Source organism: Homarus americanus, unplaced genomic scaffold (assembly GCF_018991925.1).
Source record: "Homarus americanus isolate GMGI-L3 unplaced genomic scaffold, GMGI_Hamer_2.0 scaffold59849, whole genome shotgun sequence".
Classification (NCBI taxonomy): Eukaryota; Metazoa; Arthropoda; class Malacostraca; order Decapoda; family Nephropidae; genus Homarus; species Homarus americanus.
The window spans coordinates 8,925-31,072 of NW_024743129.1; the positions used below are offsets into that span (position 1 = coordinate 8,925).

The 22,148-nt window shown below is 48.7% G+C and overlaps 1 protein-coding gene across 1 annotated transcript in view; it reads right to left on the reverse strand.

The window, feature by feature from the left end:
- Positions 1 to 2,319: 2,319 nt before the first annotated feature.
- The window catches only part of LOC121877114, a 34,019-nt gene continuing 14,190 nt past the window's right edge, over positions 2,320 to 22,148 (reverse strand). Inside the window, exon 2 of the mRNA XM_042382742.1 lies at positions 2,320 to 2,732. Coding sequence (XP_042238676.1) covers positions 2,320 to 2,732 — 413 coding nt within the window. The remainder of the gene's footprint in view (positions 2,733 to 22,148) is intronic.

Sequence of the window (22,148 nt, forward strand, 5' to 3'; positions counted from 1 at the left end):
AGTCAACGGGGGCGAGGCAATTTAGATCAACACAGAGCAATGATGCATTCAGGAGGAGGGAGAGAAGGAAGGGGAAGTGGTGGAGGAGGGAGAGGAGGAAGGGGAAGTGGTGGAGGAGGGAGAGGAGGAAGGGGAAGTGGTGGAAGAGGAAGAGGAGGGAGAGGAGGTGGTGGAAGAGGAGGAAGAGGAAAGACACAGGTAAATAACTCCAGCATTATAACGTGTAGTATTGAAGTGAGAGGAAGGGGTGGTGTTGTGTTATGGTGCTCTCAAAGACACCACACCATCACCACCATCAGGAGCCGAGTGGTGTGAGTGGATGGATTGGGGTAGGTGAGCAGGTAGGTGGATAGGAGTGTGTGGGTAGGTGGATAGGTGGTGGGGCGGTGGGGGGGGGTTAAGCCCAGCCGCCGCCTCTGACACCTAGCGGCAGTGTTGATTTCATGATGGATACGCTCCCCCCGCCCGCCCACCCACCCACCCACCCGGTGCTAGGAATCAATAATTGGTGACCGTAGATGGGTAAGCGGTGGGTTATGCAGCACCAGACCCCACCCACCCCCACCCCACCCACCCCCACCTCACCAACACCACCCAAATCCCACCCATCTCACCAACACCGCTAAATCCCACCCACCTCCACCAACACCGCCCACCCTGCCTCAATCCACTCATTGTATATACTCCTAGTAAGTCCTCGTCATCCACCTGTTAATATACTGTACTGGGTCCACAGAGAGAGAGAGAGTTAAGGCTCCACTCTAATGCCTCGGTAAAAACTAACGATATATAAGTATAGAGGCAAACAACAACAATAAGCAAGAGCCTCAAACAAACAAATATGATAAACACACAAAAGCAAACAACATAACCAAACACAAAAACAAACAAACAAATATGATAAACACACAAAAGCAAACAAACAGACAACTTATACTACACATTAATTCCTGTAATATAATCATGTGGATATATTACACAAATAGAGTCAAAGTGTGTGTGTGTGTGTGTGTGTGTGTGTGTGTGTGTGTGTGTACTGACGGCCGCTTGATTGATGGTTGTATCGCCTGGCTGCCACCAATAATATACAGTACACACACACACACACACGTACGTCTTTAACCACATGAGTACAGTGACAACCCCTCGAGTACGATGGATTAGGGTAGCCTCTGGTTAGGTTAGGTTAGGGTCTGGTTGGGTTGGGTTAGGTTAGGGTCTGGTTGGGTTAGGTTAGGGTAGCCTCTGGTTGGGTTAGGTTAGCCTTTGGTTTGGTTGGGTTGGGTTGGGTTAGGTTAGGTTAGGTTAGGCTCTGGTCTGGTTGGGTTAGGTTAGGCTCTGGTTGGGTTAGGTTAGGGTAGCCTCTGATTGGGTTAGGTTAGCCTTTGGTTTGGTTGGGTTAGGTTAGGCTCTGGTCTGGTTGGGTTAGGGTAGCCTCTGGTTGGGTTAGGTTAGGGTCTGGTTGGGTTGGGTTAGGGTCTGGTTGGGTTGGTTTGGGTTAGGGAGGTAGCCTCTGGTTGGGTTGGGTTAGGTTAGGAGTCTCTGGTTGGGTTGGGTTAGGTTAGCCTCTGGTTGGGTTGGGTTAGATTCAAGGGTCTAATTTGGGTTAAGGCCAACCTCTGGTTTGGTTAGGTTAGGTTGGCCTCTCTGGATTGGAATTGGGGATTAGGAGTAGCCTCTGGTTGGGTTAAGTTAGGCTCTGGTTGGGTTAGGTTAGGCTCTGGTCTGGTTGGGTTAGGTTAGGGTAGCCTCTGGTCTGGTTAGGTTAGGTTAGGTTAGGCTCTGGTCTGGTTAGGTTAGGTTAGGCTCTGGTCTGGTTGGGTTGGGTTAGGTTAGTTTGGGGACTACCTGACCAGGAAAAGCCAGGTGAGTAACGCCCTAGTGTGACATTATAATGGGGACGGCTCACACCCTCCCACCTCCGCTACACACTTCCGCACGAGAGAGAGAGAGAGAGAGAGAGAGAGAGAGAGCATTGTCTCTCTTTGCTTCCCTTCCTCCCCCTCTCTCAGAACGTTCAATAAACATCAAACTGATAAATTAGGTTGGTCTATTAGTCTCCCTTCAAGATGGAGGAGACTTAACCCACCGAGGGAGGTATCATGTTCTCCCTTAAGAGGTGGATCATAGACGACATCTTCAAACTCCCTTTCACGGCGGGCGGGGGGCACTGCCTTAATCATTGTCACCTGTAGCATCACTCACCTGGCGGGGCGGGGAGTAAGATGAACGGACCCGCGTTGTGTACTCACCCACTCAATCATTTATATGGATAACTATGAAACACACAATACACTCACACTAGTTGGGTGGTTCACATTACTGACCTGTAAACCTGGCTAAAGTGACGACTAGGAGGAGGAGTATGGTGAGTATGGAGGGGTGTGAGGGCGTGCCAGTCCTCCACTTGGGAGAGGGTGTGGGCGCACTACTGGTGCTGGAGGGTGGCGTGGGCGGCGGACAGCACAAGTGGTGGGTGGCGGGGGCGGGTGGCAGGCCCGCACTGCCCCCACTGTCCATATTCTTACAGTGCTCACACTGCCCACTCTGGCACCTGCCCCGCCGCCGCCACCTGGGCCCGGGACCCCGCCACCTACACGTCTCCTCCTGCTGCTGCTCCCCCGCCGGGTATTGACTCCTGCACGGTCCCTCACAACACGTTGAGTGCAGCTGCTGGTGTGGCCCTTGTCTCTCGCCCTCGGCTCCGTCCACGCTGCATCGTCGCCAACAACCTGAAAATTGTGAAGAACAAAAATTCAGTTACAAGGAGGACGGTGTGGGGGGAGAGCGCCACCAGTGATGGTGACGGGGCGTGGTCCTCCTACGGCAGGCGGCAGATGCTGTTGCTGCTGGCGGCACTGCACTTGCAGCAGCCTTGTGCAACCCCGCCTGGCTGAGGCGCCGCTCCAAAATAGCGGGTGCCTGGCTCGTGCCTGGCTGACGTCACACTCACACGCCCTCTGCTGCCGCGCCGCCAGTAAACACACCTCGCCCCCACCCACTACGCCTAGGACCTTATCACCCCGGGCAGGAGGGAGAGTGTCCTGGGCGGATGTGGTAGGTCAAGAGGCAGGAAGGAGGCCCACAAGAACCAGACGGCGTGGCTCCCCTCACCTGGTTATCTCCACCACCATACTCTCACAGCCTCCACACCTGGCTCCCTCCAGCTGTCCTGGCGTAGCTCACCTGGTGGGTCTACTGCCGCTGACAGGTGAGCTCCGTGTTGGTAGTCCACCCCTACACACAAACAACCCATGACCCCCTCGGTGTACATGTTGACCATAAAGGCTTAATCTAACCTGACGTAACCAAGACACTGATCCCCCCAGTCCTATACACAACAGGACCACACTCACTACAGCAGAGTCTGGTTTCCTTCCCCTCACGACACTGACCTAACACACTGCTGATACTCGTGTTAGGTCAAGGTACAGCACAGGTCAAACTGGCCCTGGTTAGGTTAGGTTAAGCTAGATTAGATTTGGTTACGTTTGAGTTACGATAAATTAGGTTAAAACGGGGAAGATTAGATTAATTAGATTAGACTAGATGAAACTAGATTAAGCTTCATTAAGTTACATTGGTTTACACTAATTTGACTTAGTAAGGTTATTAGATTAGGTTAAGGGACTATTAGGAATGGGGGTTAGGTTAGGTTAGGTTAAGGGCCTATTAGGAATGGGGGTTATTAACAGTGGAGTCCAATAGTAGTAAGGCCTAGTAGAACTGGGGCCTATAAGCACGGTGAACAGTACAATTTCAATTTGACGCATATGAAGTCTGGGCCCATTGAACCAGAGGCCTATCAGAAGGGGCCCATTGAACCAGAGGCCTATTAGAAGGGGCCCATTGAACCAGAGGCCTATTAGAAGGGGCCCATTGAACCAGTGGGCGTGGGTGGGGTGCAGAGAAAGAGATGGGTGGGTAACACAAGGTCTCCTCAGGTGCAACTGCAACACACACACACACACACACACCGTTGTAAGAGTTCGCTACACCCAGCCAATGACTAGTGTATCTACGTGCAGCGAGACAGTGTATGATAGGTTTACAAGGTGTCTACAATACGCCCTCTCCCTCCCTCTTATTCTCTCTCTTCTCCCTCCTCCCCCCCCTCTGGTGTGTGTGTGTGTGTGTGTGTGTGTGTGTAACAGGGTGGTCAAAAAAAACCCACAAAAATAGTCCAATCTTAGGTACCCATTTACAGCTGGGATCGAACTAACGACTCCCTGGAACAAGAGGCGAGAGTACTGTATCCACTTGACCACCACACACTCGACAGGACGGTAATGAAAAAAAAAATACTTAACACAAGTACATGATGGTAGGGTACATTATGTGACCTCGCTCGGGTCATGATGCTGTTGTGGAAAGGGTGTGACTTTGACCTCTGGTACGCCCCCACCACGGAGAATGTTGGGTGTGGTTGAGAATGGGCGCGGGTGGGCGTGGTGGGTGGGTGGCGGCACATTACCCACAAGGACACATCCTTTACAGAACTCTCAACCACTACCCACCACCCACCTCCTCCCGCCACCACCACCCTCCCACCATCACCACCACCGTCCTCCCACAATCACCTCCACTCCACCACCGTCCTCCCACAATCACCTCCACTCCACCACTCTCCCACAACCACCACCGTCCTCCACAATCCCACCACCCACTCCACCATCATCCTCCCACAATCACCCACCCTCCACCACCGTCCTCCCACAATCACCACCACTCCACCACCGTCCTCCCACAATCACCACCACTCCACCACCGTCCTCCCACAATCACCACCACTCCACCACCGTCCTCCCACAATCACCACCACTCCACCACCGTCCTCCCACAATCACCACCAACCACACTCACCTTCCAGGTACGTATACACAAGAGCCAATTACTGACTGATACACCTGGAAACATCTTACCTGTATCAACACAAACCTTTTGCCTAATGCTCCCCCGCTGAGGTTAACTTCTCAAATCACTGTCATTACCACCGCTAATTCCCTTAACAATATCACTAGCTAGACAAGGGGGTGGTGGTCTTTCCTAACAGTCAATTAGTTTACATTATCATCAAAGTTTGGTTCATTCATTTCAAAATCAAAATCTAATTAAAGTAGACAGCATTAGCCAGAGCCTCGCTATTATATACATTCAAAACACGAATGTGGAATAAGTCATAACTCAAGATAAAGACGGAAAAATTACCCCAATTACCCACCACACGACCTAAATAACTCTCTCTCTCTCTGTCTGTCTGTCTGTCTGTCTGTCTGTCTGTCTCTCTCTCTCTCTCATTACATCTCAATCCCCTAAAGTGTTACTCAAATTATTCAACAACCTCAGTATAGGGCCGAGACACAGACAGACAGAGAGCACAGTATATAATAATAATAATGTCCCACAGTATTTCCCCAGCGCTACACACCCACACACTGCAATATATATATATACTGTATATGGTTTTGCGACACCCTGTAGTGTAGTGTATGTATGTATGTATGACGGATATATATATGTATGTTTGTATGTATGTATGTATGTATATATGTATGTATGTATGACGGATATATTTATGTAAGCATGTACAGGAAGGCTTCACGAGGCATACCTGGTGTCATCGTCCGGGATATCAGTATTGGTTCCTTAACAATAACAAACCGTACATGACGCAAACTGAACAGTGTACAAGCTTCCATTATGGTGACGTAGCATCATCAACAGAGGGGGCAGGGGAGGGGGGCAGGGGAGGGAGAACAGGGGAGGGAGGGGGCAGGAGAGGAGGGGAGGGAGGGAGCAGGAGGGCAGGGGAGGGAGGGCAGGGAGAGGGAGGGTTGTTTTCTCTTCGGTATACACAGGTATTAGGCCGTTGTGGTGGGGCCTTTCACTTACCACACCTCTTTCATAAGCTGTACACCCTGGCAACCAACAATAGTAAGGCCCCTAATGGAAGATGGTAAATACTGCCCACCCCCCCCACCTCCCTCTCATATCAACTGTTATCATATTAGCTCAAGCTTTAACTATTAAGTGGAGTCTATGTAGAGACCCCGTCAAATAACAGTGTTGTTCCCTCTCCAATCTTCCAGGGGAGGGAAAGGAGGAGGGAAGGAGGGGGGAGGGAAAGGAGGGGAGGGGGGATAATTAAGTACAGTCGAGTGGAAGGATAATGAGCAATTCTTCAAGACTCACAAATAAAAATCAATCAAGAAAATATACAATAAATTACTTTTTTTTTTTAAGTTTCAACACCGACTGACAGACAAATATATATTTTTTTCACCCAGTTAATCCTCTAACTGGTGGGTGATGATGAACATTTTATTCTCAAACCCACCTCTACCCACCCACTAGCCCACCACCACTACCCACCCTGATACACTTTGTCACTCACTGGTTGTGGATGAAACGTGGCATCATAACTAGCGCCTCTTCCTCCCTCCTGTAGGTCAATTATTCCCCCTCCTCCCCCCATCTAGACCAATCAAACCCCACCTCCCCCCCAATCTTAACTACCACCTCTAGAACGTAAGACTATAACATTAAAAACAAAACAGGGTCACATTTCGCAAGTTAAGCCGAGATGGGTAGGGGGCGACAACCTCTGTGTGAGTGCTCAATTCCCTCCGCCACTGCTGCTGCCAACACGTTAGCCTAACATACAGTACAGGCTAGGTTTAAATACTTTTTTCCCCCAGTTTCAGAATGGGTTGAGTCAGGTTTGGTTGAGTCAGGTTTAGTTTGGTTTAATCCATGATCCACCTACTGATGAACTAAGATAACTCAATCACAGACACACAAAAACCACACATTAACGTTATTAAAATCCACATACCATAAAACACGCTTGGTATTGTGTTATATTCGTGACGGAAAAAAAATAGTATACGTTTATTTTATATTTTCCGCGAACTGTTTCAATGGATTCAAGAACAGTTTACAACGCAAAAAAAAAAGTTTGTAGAAAGTTTGTAAAAATAAAAGTAGTACGAGGGAATAGAACAAACTGAACTGTGAATATTGAACCATTTTGTCTAGTGTCCAAGTGATAAGAATAAATTTGGTTTTCTGGGAACTGCTGCGGAGGCTACTGTGGTGAAGGCTACTGTGGTGGAGGAGGAGGAGGGGGGGAGGGGGGCTGTGGTGGAGGACAGTGTGGTAGAGGCGGTACAGTTCCCCCATTACCGCCAGCTAAACAACATACATCCACCACAACACTTTTAGCCACACCACCACCACAAGAGTTTCACATTATGACACGAGAGAGAGAGAGAGAGAGAGAGAGAGAGAGAGAGAGAGAGAGAGAGAGAGAGAGAGAGAGAGAGAGAGAGAGACCACCACTCCACAACCAAATTAGGCTCACACAATCGACCCAAATTTGGCGTCTCCTATAAATGGACATGGCTAGAGAGGAATGATCGGGACGACGACGACGCATTTTACGCACACCCGATCGTAATTGACGCTATCTACGGCGTTTCTGGTCACCGTGGGCCGATGTAGAGACGGGGGACAACCTGTGTGTGGGGGGGAGGGGAGGTACTGGGAAGGACCCGTGGGAAGGATGCACATGAAGAGGGGGTACAGAGGGGGAGGGAAGGGAGGGGGGGGGCGAAGGGAGGGGGTGTCCTTGGGGTACGGGGGGAGGGGAGTTGTGTTACCTGGTGTTAGAGCGTCCACACCACCACCACCACACATACATCACTCAAAACCTTGTTGCGTCACCTGTACCCATCACCACCACACACCCTTAACAACTATGACCCCGACACTGTTATAATGCCCCCACCACTACCCCCACCCCCGACCACCAGGAACAAAACTTCTACACTCGGGTACTAACTTATACCTCCCAGGGTGTGAGGACTGTGTGGATAACCTAAATAAAGTTAGAATGATAATGAACAACAAGCGACCCGGGAGGAGGAGGAGGAGGTGGCGGCGTGTTGGCCCGTGGCGGCTCCCACCAACTTTCTCCCGTGCTCCACCTTACCTTACCTTCCCCTCCCTCCTCCTCCTGCCCGCCCTCCAGCCAGCCCGGCCTACCTTGGCATTTGACACTGCACCCTGGACCACCCATCCCTCTCCTCTGATACATACCGCAAACATAGCATATACTGAAGAGGGAAACGGCTGCGAGTGATGTATGTTGTGGATGGCAGATCAAACTCGCTTAAGGAGGATCGAGGCTAGGTTAGGAAGGGTTAGGATAGGAAGGGTTAGGATAGGAAGGGTTAGGATAGGAAGGGTTAGGATAGGAAGGGTTAGGTTAAGAAGGGTTAGGATAGGATTAAGTTAGGAAAGTTCAGATTAGGATAGGGTTGGACTAGGTTAAGTTAAGTTGGACTGGGTTAATTGAAAAAAAAAACTAATTAATTTACAATCTTAAAAAAAATTCCCGGGGATATAATAGAGGACAAACTAATTAATTAATCATAAACTAATTATTTAACCATAGTGTAGTTATATATTAGCTCCAATAACCTAAACGTTTCTTCCATCACTCAATGTCTTTAGGGCAAAACACTATTTCACCAGTGTAGTAAAGGGGGACGATTGATTAATTACTCGAGTGGTTGATTGATTGGTTGATTAATTGGTTATTCGATTGATTGATTGGTTGGTTGGTTGGTTGGTTGATTGAGTGGTTGGTTGAGTGGCTGGTTGGTTGAGTCGCTGGTTGGTTGGTAGGAACCTTGAGTATAGAGACAGGTTAAAAGCAATTTGCACTCCTCGAGACGTAGAAGGGGCGCGACTAGTAGGGTGTATAAGTGGAAGACAGGGCTAAACAAAGAACACAAGGTACTCGATTGTCAGCAAGGCGAACTCGTAGCCTGTGGTTTTCAAATTGAACAGAATTTTAGATTTAGGCATTGAAATAGTGTACTGGTTTTGGAAGCAAATGGTGGATAAGATGGAACAAGTTACCAAATATCATCATTGCTCGGAAATACGCTGAATTGCTTCAAGCATAGGTTGGATGCTCACTTATGAGCAATAGGGGTTGGGTGTAAACAGGACTGCCAGTATGGAGCCAATAGGCCACTGCGTTCCTCCGATGCTTATGTTATGTTCTTATGTCGAGTCGTTGGTTGGCTGGTTGGTTGTCGTTGGTTGGTTGGTTGATTGAGTCGTTGGTTGGTTGATTGAGTCGTTGATTGATTGGTTGGTTGGTTGAGTGGTTGGTTGGTTGGTTGATTGATTGGTTGTGGTAATTACATCCCTGGCGACGCAACAGCTTAGGTCATATGCCGCCGAATTCAAATAAAAGTTTAAAAGACTGACGATGACTAGTTTCTTAAAGCAATATTAAAAAAAAAATCGCTATTTTTTATCTTCACGTTTTTTGCTATTTTTTATCTTCACGTTTCCTGCTATTTTTATCTTCACGTTTCCTGCTATTTTTTGTACTTTACCATTAGGTTCGCGGTCTAATTTTCCGTCTGTGGTGTTTTGGCGGACATGGCTCCAAAATATGAAAGAACTAGGCACAGTCCCCTTCACTAGTGCGTTTACAGGGGCTCGTCATATAGCCTAGGTACAGTCTCCTTCACTAGTGCGTTTACAGGGGCTCGTCATATAGCCTAGGTACAGTCTCCTTCACTAGTGCGTTTACAGGGGCTCGTCATATAGCCTAGGTACAGTCCCCTTCACTAGTGTGTTTACAGGGGCTCGTCATATAGCCTAGGTGCAGTCCCCTTCACTAGTGCGTTTACAGGGGCTCGTCATATAGCCTAGGTACAGTCCCCTTCCCTAGTGCGTTTACAGGGGCTAGTCATATAGCTATATGACGAGCCCCTGTAAACGCACTAGTGCAGGGTGACTGTACGCTATCAGAAGCAAACGGCGTCACGAGGCTACTGGAGGATAATGAAGTACAACAAAATATCTCAAAGCAAAAAGTTTTCATTAATGATTTATTAATTACGAACAAGTGAAGATCTTACGTGCATAAACTGGACAATAAAGACCATCTATTCTTAACTATTTGAGCTTAACGACACGCATTTGACCGGGATTGGAAAGGCCAAAATTTTCAAGTCATACATCCGGTTAGAAAGTGTTTTTTTTCCGCACCCAATAATATTCTCTACTTTATTGTCACTTAATTAACGTGGCTGAGGAGTGATTGTGTGAACCGCGTCTTGGGTAGTTTAGCGTGACAAAATACCTCCCATAGTCTATGATAAATGTGAGCAATCTGTTCAGAGAGTCTTTTGGAAAACAACAAACACATTCTTCTAAATACAACAAATTCCCCTGAAAACAAGAAACAATCCCGGTAAAACAAGAAACAATCCCGGTAAAACAAGAAAATCCCGGTAAAACAAGAAACAATCCCGGTAAAACAAGAAATAATCCCGGTAAAACAACCAACAATCCCGGTAAAACAAGAAACAATCCCGGTAAAACAAGAAACAATCCCGGTAAAACAACCAACATTCCCGGTAAAACAAGAAACAATCCCGGTAAAACAAGAAATAATCCCGGTAAAACAAGAAACAATCCCGGTAAAACAACCAACATTCCCGGTAAAACAACCAACATTCCCGGTAAAACAACCAACAATTCTTCTGACAACAGCGTTTGTTCGGAGGCCATAAATGTGGTGTTCTTCATGTTCTTCTACAGTAGATCTCTCCAGCGAGTTTATTTGCCTGTCGTCAATCTTCTATCCACACTGTGTCTTACGTTCACTCGGTTGAGACAAGTTTGTAGAGCGTGATGAGGTAAGGGGTGATGTGGGCGTGTCTCCTCTCCTGCCGTGTACCCGCCCACCCCGCCTTCCTCACATAAAAACACCTAACTAAATTTACAAGCCCCCCAGCTCACAGGGCGCGAGAGGAGAGGGTAAGACGGGGTACTTTTATCGCTTTGTCTGGTTGGGTGTCTGTGGTGGGAACAAAATACCTCGCCAATGAGTGGTCGAATACTGGTAAAACCTCAGCAGAGAGAACCCAGCGGCAGTAACCTAACCAAAAGAAGGAACAGGGAATACTAAGGCAATCCTGGGTCGATCACGGTACCTAGCCACTAAAAACTTCAATGGAGGGGCCAAATGCAGGTCAGGTAGGTTTTGGTTGGAGTGACACCAGGTTACAGGTCGGGGTTAGAAATCTTTACCCAGTGATCACCACAATATTTAAGAATGAAGAAATCGATTCATGTGAGATTTGACGCCGTTCAGACACATACGAACGAACTAGATTATGATCCAGGAAGGTACACTGTAAAGAAATACTTACTATACATCAGGACACACTACCAATAACAGGTGTATCGTGAAAGAGGACCTGGAAATATTAAGAGTGTGGATGTGTATTACTAATGGCGCTGGAACACTTTAATGGCGTCACAAAATATATTATGAATGGCGACATGGAATTCTAACGACGGTGAACCATGAACTTATTGTAACTAAGATGTTTACTGTAATCTCTAACAAAATATTAAATAAGAAAAAAAAGCAAGGAAATCTGATGAGAGCTGAAAGAATCTATTTGAATTCCAGACACTAGGCATATCACTACGGATCCAAACACAACACAATATTAAATTTATAATCAATTCAAATATTCCTATGGTACGTAACTATCCAATTCATTCCCATTTTCTTATTCAGTTATCAATTCATTCAGATAACTATGTATTCTCAAATGAAAACCCAAATTCAAAAGTATGTGTATGTATAAATAGGAGATATATCAAGGAATACATTAACAGTATCAATCCCGTCTTTTAAAATCAGTCACATGCTACAGTAACGCCGCTCAACCGTATATTTGACATCTTGTTATAAACCCAGATAAATTCGTTATAAAATCTAATGGTAGTTGTCAGTAGTTGTCCAATAGTGTTTACAACTTCCCAGGCGAACGAGGAGCGGGCGAGCGTGGCGAGGTGCGGGCGAGCTGGGTGGTTGTAAGGAGGGGGAAAGGCAAGTCTTCAGAATGTCACCAGGGAGGAGGAGCACACAGTTTATACACTTCCTGTCCAATTAATATCAAAGAGAAACGTCTAATTTAAACCTATAACACCACGCTTCACTTAAACCTAGAACACCACGCTTCACTTAAACCTATAACACCACGCTTCACTTAAACCTATACCACCACGCTTCACTTAAACCTATACCACCACGCTTCACTTAAACCTATAACACCACGCTTCACTTAAACCTATAACACCACGCTCACTTAAACCTACAACACCACGCTTCACTTAAACCTACAACACCACGCTTCACTTAAACCTACAAACACCACGCTTCACTTAAACCTACAACACCACGCTTCACTTAAACCTATACTTAAACCTACAACTTCACTTAAACCTATAACACCACGCTTCACTTAAACCTATAACACCACGCTTTAAACCTATAACACCACGCTTCACTTAACCTATAACACCACGCTTCACTTAAACCTATAACACCACGCTTCCACTTAAACCTATAACGCTTCACTTAAACCTATAACACCACGCTTCACTTAAACCTATAACACCACGCTTCACTTAAACCTATAACACCACGCTTCACTTAAACCTATAACACCACGCTTCACTTAAACCTATAACACCACGCTTCACTTAAACCTATAACACCACGCTTCACTTAAACCTATAACACCACGTCTCACTTGGCTATCGTCAGTCAACGTTAAGTGAAACCAGATCATTTCCTCCAACGCTTTTAACGAATTCATGTCACTTAATTCAGTCTCTCCGTCAACCTCAATCTGTTTAGAGCTGAATGAGGAAGGGGAGGGGGGGGGGGAGACATGCACTAATTCTCATAGAAAACAACACCAGACTTACACGGTCCTCAAGTGAGTGATTTATCATTAGTAACGTATCCACATGTTTGGAAATTTTCACAACTAATCCTTGCCGTGTGTGTGTGTGTGTGTAAGATGTTTTACGGGATACAGTGACCAGTGTTATTTTTATATTTTAACTAAGGTCAAACAGTTAATACATCCAGTACCTCTCCACCTAAAAACAATCTTAATTTATCCGACAACACAAAAAAAAAAACTAACCTAACCTAACTTCCAAATCACTTGTATAAATTCCATTACTCATAATCATTGTTAAAGGTTCAGTGTTTAATATACGTATATGCCGCAGACCAGCCACGTCATATAATGCTCTACCTGAACAGTCAAGAGAGTGTGTGTGTGTGTAGGGTTGTGGGGCGTCAACTCTATGGATAAACTTTTTGTGGAGGAGAGGCAAGAGTGTCGGCGTCTGAGGGTGGCCCCACTCACCATCTCTGACCGAAGCAACAAACACCCGCACTAAGTCAACACCACCTACAGTACTACATTCCTAGCTGACTTACCTACGGTGTTGCCGGTGTGGTGGTGATTGCAGGTAGACGCAATCACACAAGGGGTTTAACTATGCCGTAAGTGACCTTCACCCACTGACCATGTGGCCTGTGAAACCACATAGCTACAAAAATCTAAGACTCACTGTGAGTCTCTACCGCGCCTGGAAATGACGACACCATCAGTACAGAGTTGTGTCGACATAAACAAAGTGGAAGACAGAGGGAGCAGCCCAGTACCATGAGGCTCACGACATCACCAATATACTGCATGACTGTTCAGTGGCAGCTACACCAACAGTACTACTGGTCAGTGGCAGCTACACCAACAGTACTACTGGTCAGTGGCAGCTACACCAACAGTACTACTGGTCAGTGGCAGCTACACCAACAGTACTACTGGTCAGAGGCAGCTACACCAACAGTACTACTGTTCAGTGGCAGCTACACCAACAGTACTACTGGTCAGTGGCAGCTACACCAACAGTACTCCTGGTCAGTGGCAGCCACATTCAACAGCAATTACTGGTCAGTGACAGTTACACCAACAGTACTACTGGTCAGTGACAGCTACACCAACAGTAATACTGGTCAGTGGCAGCTACACCAACAGTAATTACTGGTCAGTGGCAGTTACACCAACAGTACCACTGGTCAGTGGCAGCTACACTAACAGTACTACTGGTCAGGAGGCAGGTACACCCAACAGTACTACTGGTCAGAGTAAGTGCCACACCAACAGTACTACCGCTGGTCAGGTGCAGCAGCTACACCAACAGTACTACTGGTCAGTGGCAGCTACACCAACAGTACTACTCGTCAGAGGCAGCTACACCAACAGTACTACTGGTCAGTGACAGCTACACCAACAGCATTACTGGTCAGAGGCAGTTACACCAACAGCATTACTGGTCAGTGACAGCTACACCAACAGCAATTACTGGTCAGAGGCAGCTACACCCCAACAGTACTACTGGTCAGAGGCAGCTACACCAACAGTACTACTTGGCCGAGGCAGCTACACCAACAGTACTACTGGTCAGAGGCAGCTAAGAATTTTAACAGTACTACTGGTCAGAGGCAGCTACACCAACAGTACTGGTCAGTGACAGCTACACCGACAGTACTACTGGTCAGGCAGCTACACCGACAACAGTACTACTGGTCAGTGGCAGTTACACCAACAGTACTACTGGGTCATGGCAGCTACACCAACAGCACTACTGGTCATGGCAGTTGGCACCGCCCAGCACTACTGGTCAGTGGCAGCTACACCGACAGTACTCCTGGCTGCAGTTACACTGACAGTACTACTGGTCAGTGGCAGCTACACCAACAGTACCCTGGTCAGAGGCAGTTACACCAACAGTACTACTGGTCAGTGACAGCTACACCAACAGCACTACTGGTCAGTGGCAGCTACACCGACAGTACTCCTGGTCAGAGGCAGCTACACCTCGACAGTACTACTGGTCAGTGGCAGCTACACCAACAGCACTCCTGGTCAGGAGGCAGCCACACCGACAGCAATTCCCTGGTCAGTGCAGCACCGACAGCACTCCTGGTCAGTGGCAGCTACACCAACAGTACCCTGGTCAGTGTAAGTGTTACACCGACAGTACTCCTGGTCAGTGGCAGCTACACCGACAGTACTACTGGTCAGTGACACACACCAACAGTACTCCTGGTCAGTGGCAGCTACACCGACAGCACTACTGGTCAGTGACAGTTACACCAACAGTACTACATTGGTCAGTGGCAGCTACACGACAGCACTACTGGTCAGTGACAGCTACACCAACAGTACTACTGGTCAGAGTAGCTACACCGACAGCACCACACAGTGACAGCTACACCAACAGTACTACTGGTCAGGTGTTACACCGACAGCACTACTGGTCAGTGACAGCTACACCAACAGTACTACTGGTCAGGAGGCAGCTTACACCGATTAGTACTACTGGTCGCGGGCAGCTACACCGACAGTACTACTGGTCAGCATAGCTACACCAGACAGTACTGCTGGTCAGTGGCAGCTACACCGACAGTACTACTGGTCAGAGTGCCACACCGACAGTACCACTGGTCAGTGACAGCCACACCGACAGTACCATTGGTCAGTGGCAGCTACACCGACAGTACTACTGGTCAGTGGGCAGCACACCGACAGCACTACTGGTCAGTGGCAGCTACACCAACAGTACTACTGGTCAGAGGCAGCTACACCGACAGCACTACTGGTCAGTGACATACACTAAATATACTACTGGAATAGTGGTGTTACACCGACAGCACTACTGGTCAGTGACAGCTACACCAACAGGCTCATTGGTCAGGAGGCAGCTACACCCCGACAGTACTACTGGTCAGTGCAGCCAGCTAATCGACAGTACCATTGGTCAGTGGCAGCCACAATCGACAGTACCACTGGTCAGTGACAGCTACACCGACAGTACTGCTGGTCAGTGGCAGCCAGCACCGACAGTACTATCGCTGGTCAGAGGCAGCTACACCGACAGTACTACTGGTCAGTGATGTTACACCGACAGTACTACTGGTCGCGGCAGTTTTCGCCACCGACAGTACTACGCTGGTCAGTGGCAGCTACACCGACAGTACCCTGGTCAGTGGCAGCTACACCAACAGCAATCTCTGGTCAGTGGCAGCTACATAATCGACAGTACTACTGGTCAGAGGCAGTTACACCAACAGTACTACTGGTCAGTGGCAGCTACACCGACAGTACTACTGGTCAGTGACAGTTACACCAACAGTACTACTGGTCAGAGGCAGCAACACCGACAGTACTACTGGTCAGTGACAGCTACACCAACAGTACTGGTCATCGCGGCAGCTACACCAACAGTAATTACTGGTCAGTGCAGCTAACACCAACAGTACTCCTGGTCAGAGGCAGCTACACCGACAGTACTACTAGTCAGAGGCAGCTACACCAACAGTACTACTGGTCAGAGTAAGTAGTTACACCAACAGTACTATTGGCTCAAAGTAGTTACACCTGGGGTACTAATACTGGTCAGTGGCAGCTACACCAACAGTACTCCTGGTCAGAGGCAGCTACACCGACAGTGCTGGGTCAGTGACAGCTACACCAACAGCAGCCATTGGTCAGTGGCAGCTGGCACCAACATACTACTGGTCAGTGACAGCTACACCAACAGTACCATTGGTCAGTGGCAGCTACACCGACAGTACTACTGGTCAGTGGCAGCTACACCGACAGTACCTTACTGGTCAGTGGCAGTTGCTACACCAACAGTACTACTGGTCAGAGGCAGCTACACCGACAGTACTCCTGGTCAGTGGCAGCTACACCTCAACAGCAAGTACTACTGGTCAGGAGGCAGCTACACCAACAGTACTCCTGGTCAGTGGCAGCTGCTACACCAACAGTACCCTGGTCAGTGGCAGCTGCTACACCAACAGTACAGTTCCTGGTCAGTGGCAGCTACACCGACAATACATTACTGGTCAGTGGCAGTTACACCGACAGCACTACTGGTCAGACAGCTACACCGACAGTACACTGGTCAGAGGTAGTTACACTGACAGTGCACTACTGGTCAGTGACAGCACCAACAGTACTACTGGTCAGAGGCAGCTACACCAACAGTACTACTAGTCAGAGGCAGCTACACCGACAGTACTACTGGTCAGTGGCAGCTACACCAACAGTACTACTGGTCAGAGGCATACACCAACAGTACTACTGGTCAGAGGCAGCTACACCAACAGTGACACTGGTCAGTGGCAGCCACCGACAGTACTCCTGGTCAGAGGCAGCTACACCGACAGTACTACTGGTCAGAGGCATGCTAATCGACAGTACTATCAGTCATGGGTAGCTACACCGACAGTACCCCTGGTCAGAGGCAGCTACACCAACAGTACTACTGGTCAGAGGCAGTTACACCAACAGTACTATCAGTCAGTGGCAGCTACACCAACAGTACTACTGGTCAGAGGCAGCTACACCAACAGTACTACTGGTCAGGAGGCAGCTACAATCAACAGTACTACTGGCCGAGGCAGCTACACCAACAGTATTCCTGGTCAGTGGCAGCTACACCGACAGTACTCCTGGTCAGAGGCAGCTACAATCAACAGTACTACTGGTCAGAGGCAGCACACCAACAGTACTACTGGTCAGGAGGCAGCTACACCAACAAGGCTTTACTGGTCAGGTGGGGAGGCACACACCAACAGTGCACATTTTATCGAGGCAGCTACACCAACAGTACTACTGGTCAGAGGCAGCTACACCAACAGTACTACTGGTCAGAGGCAGCTACACCAACAGTACTACTGGTCAGAGGCAGCTACACCAACAGTACTACTGGTCAGAGGCAGTTACACCAACAGTACTATTGGTCAGAGGCAGCTACACCAACACTACTACTGGTCAGAGGCAGCACCAACACTAATATTGGTCATCAGTGGCAGCTAGCACCAACAACAGTACTACTTCGTCAGAGGCAGTTACACCAACAGTACATTGGTCAGTGGCAGCTACACCAACAGTACTACGGGTCAGAGGCAGCTACACCTCAACAGTAATTCTGGCTCAGTGGCAGCTACACCAACAGTACTACTGGTCAGGAGGCAGCCATAATTCAACAGTACTACTGGTCAGAGGCAGCTACACCAACAGTACTACTGGTCAGAGGCAGTTACACCAACAGTACTCCTGGTCAGTGGCAGCTGCCACCAACAGTACTACTGGTCAGTGGCAGCTACACCAAACAGTACTACGGGTCAGGAGGCAGCTACACCAACAGTACTCCTGGTCAGTGCAGCTAAGCACCAACAGTGGTCATCATCAGAGGCAGCTACACCAACAGTACTACTGGTCAGGAGGCAGCTACACCAACAGTACTACTGGGTCAGGAGGCAGCTATTAATTCAACAGCAATTCCTGGCTGCGGCATACATTCAACAGCATTACTGGTCAGTGGTAGCTACACCAACAATTACTGGTCAGTGCAGCTACAACAGTACTACTGGTCATGACAGCTACACCAACAGTACCTGGTCACATACACCAACAGTACCCTGGTCGCGACAGCTACACCAACAGTATTCCTGGTCAGTGACAGCCACCAACAACAGTACTCCTGGTCAGTGACAGCTAATCAACAGTACCTGGTCATGACAGCTACACCAACAGTACTCCTGGTCAGTGACAGCTACACCAACAGTACTACTGGTCAGTGACAGCTACACCAACAGTACTACTCGTCAGAGGAAGGCTACACCAACAGTACTACTGGTCAGTGACAGCTACACCAACAGTATTCTGGTCAGTGACTGGTCAGTGACAGCTACACCAACAGTACTCCTGGTCAGTGACAGCTACACCAACAGTACTCTGGTCAGTGACAGCTACACCTCAACAGTATTCTGGTCATGATAGCTACACCAACAGTACTCCTGGTCAGTGACAGCTACACCAACAGTACTCCTACATAGCCACACCAACAGTATTCCTGGTCAGACAGCTACACCAACAGTAATTCTGGTCAGCACAGCTACACCAACAGTAATTCTGGTCAGTGACAGTTACACCAACAGTACTCCTGGCTCAGTGACAGCTACACCAACAGTACTCCTGGTCATGACAGCTACACCAACAGTACTCCTGGTCATGACAGCTACACCAACAGTACTTCCTGGTCAGTGATTAGCTACACCAGCAGTACTCCTGGTCAGTGACAGCTACACCAACAGTACTACTCTTGATACCACATCACCACCACCATTCAAGCCAGTAGTAAGAGCGACCCCTAGGTAGAGAGTACTGCCCTAGGCCCACGGGAGATAGTTTCTCAGGTCAGGTGTAGCCACCCACCAGACACAGGTGGAGCCACCCACTACCAGACACGGGGGTGGAGCCACCCACCTACCAGACACAGGGTGGAGCCACCCACCTACCAGACACAGGGTGGAGCCACCCACCTACCAGACACAGGGTGGAGCCACCCACCTACCAGACACCGGGTGGAGCCACCCACCTACCAGACACAGGGTGGAGCCACCCACCTACCAGACACAGGGTGGAGCCACCCACCTACCAGACACAGGGTGGAGCCACCCACCTACCAGACACAGGGTGGAGCCACCCACCTACCAGACACAGGGTGGAGCCACCCACCTACCAGACACAGGGTGGAGCCACCCACCTACCAGACACAGGGTGGAGCCACCCACCTACCAGACAGGGTGGAGCCACCCACCTACCAGACACAGGGTGGAGCCACCCACCTACCAGACACAGGGTGGAGCCACCCACCTACCAGACACAGGGTGGAGCCACCCACCTACCAGACACAGGGTGGAGCCACCCACCTACCAGACACAGGGTGGAGCCACCCACCTACCAGACACAGGGTGGAGCCACCCACCTACCAGACACAGGGTGGAGCCACCCACCTACCAGACACAGGGTGGAGCCACCCACCTACCAGACACAGGGTGGAGCCACCAGACAGTCGCAGCGCCCATCATAAAAACACGAAGGAGATTTCAATGTTAGTCGACCAAATATAACCCACAGTGCCTCTGGGGATGCCTTGACGAACTCTCGCTTGCCAAACTATGTGAGGTTGTCCCCACCCCTTACATCTTCACTACCCTCCCCTACTTCGCCCCTACACAATCTTCGTTCATACCTGTGTTCAGTACAGTTCAGTAAATACAGGTGTTATGAGTGATCCAGCCCTCCCACACTCCTCCCTCACGCGTTTCCCACCAGGGGCCCCGACACACCAAGCACGGAGGTCAGGTGTGATGGTCGTAATGACGACGGAGTGTGAAGGGTAGCGGTGAGGGTGTAGTGTGTGAGGGTGGTGTGGGTGTGGTGGAGGGAGCCGTACTGGTAAGCGTCATCTGGTGGGGTCAGTGTGTCGTAGACGGGTGGACTGCCTGAGTGACCCCACCTCCCTCTTCCACCACCACTTTATTTTGTAGAGAAAAAGAGGGTGAAAATTAGAGGTGGAGGAAGGAAGTTATAGTTTGAAAATTGAAGCAATTTATGAGAAGGCGAGCTGACAGCCTTGCTGTGGGTTGACTAAGCTAATAGTGTAATAATAATAATAATAATAATTAACGGTGTATTGAAAGAGCTTGGCAGCCTGAAGGCTGAAAATATACAGTTACATATTTGGGGAATGGGTTAGGGTTGTCATTGGTTAGTTATTGTCCGTCGGTACAGGCACTAGACAGCCTACCCTATCCCATATATGGGTGTTTTGAGGGCCTTATTTTATATTCCGCCGACCCTACTGGCGGATGCTGGTCTAGGGAGGTTGTCTATTGCCTGGCCGTATAGATCGGGGGTGGTAATGGACCTTTTGAGATTTGGTAACTTTTTGGGAACCATGTATGGTTGTTGTCGTTAACTGGTGGGAGTCTTTGAAGTTCTTGCTCTGATCGTTCTATCTTTTGCCAGACTGCTGGCCAGGGTGTGCAGCTGCTGGTTGATGGGTTTTATTCTCAGGTCTCTATGTATCTCGGCTGTGGTTCTGGTGAAGGGGTATCTTTCACCTGTGACGAACCTCAGGGCTTCATTTTGGACCACCTGTAATTTTAATATTTGAGTGGTGCTCATAGTATGAAGAGGTACTGCTGGGTAAGTTAATATCGGTGTGATAAATGATGTCACCAGGCGGAGTTTTATTTTCTCAGGAAGCGCTTTAAAGCGGTATAGTTTTCTCAGCTCTCCTTGCCTTTTCCTTCCTGGTGTAGACATGATGGGAGTAACCTGTCGTGGATATATGCAGGCCCAGGAGGGTGCCTCTGCTTTTGTATTCTATCTGGGCATTATTGGTTACTAATGGATGGGTTTTCCTTCTGCATAAGGTTATCACTGCCACAACTGCCCCCTGCCTTATCAGTCCTCTCCTCTCCCAGGAAGGCGAGGGGCAGCGCTGGTTCACTCACTCAGGCTGGTGTGTACCGTGGAGCACTACACTATGGGACCACCTCACCTCAACTGACCTCGCATTCACTCGAGAAATAGGTCACACAGTCAGTCCTAGTGGGCCCCAACTCTAGCTCTGATAAGTTACAATAAATTGGTGCCTAATACCTCTGGTCTGGTACCTATTTCACCCGCTGTAACTATCCTCACCACCAGTTCGCCTCGCTGACGATTGCCACACTTTTCTTGAAGATCAAAACAAGTCACTGTTTCATTTCCACTAAGTAGTAAACATTATAAATACTGTAGACAAACAATAATAATTTATGTTGGGTCTAAGTTCTTCAATCTTGGATAGGGAAAATTGACCAGCAGTAGAGGGCAAGGCAACAGTACATTCTGAGTAGTGAGGGAGAGTAGTGCGTGTGGTGAAGGCCATCCTTTCCACACCACCCTCCTCCGTGTGTGGTGAGGGGGGGGGGGGAGACAGTGGTGGTGCATGTGGTGACGGCCGTAACCCTCCTCCTACCATGCAACACGCCCCACCAGCACCAACAGTGAGGCAAACTGACGTTGAACGGAAACCCACAATATAGATCAAGAAAAAGAGGAAAAGGAAACGAAAAACGGGAATAAGAGGTAGTAGTAGTAGGAAGGGAACCTGAGGTAACCATGGGAAGGCCTCGCGGGCAGGGTCGACACACAACCACCCCCTCCCTACCCGACACAAGGTTGCCACTCCCATAACTCTCTCCTGCATTTCTCTTCCCTCCTTAAATAACTTCAACACTGACAACAACAAAATTCACAAGTAATGATTATACAAATATATTACGGGTGTGTATGGGGGGGGGAGGGGGGAATACACGCGTG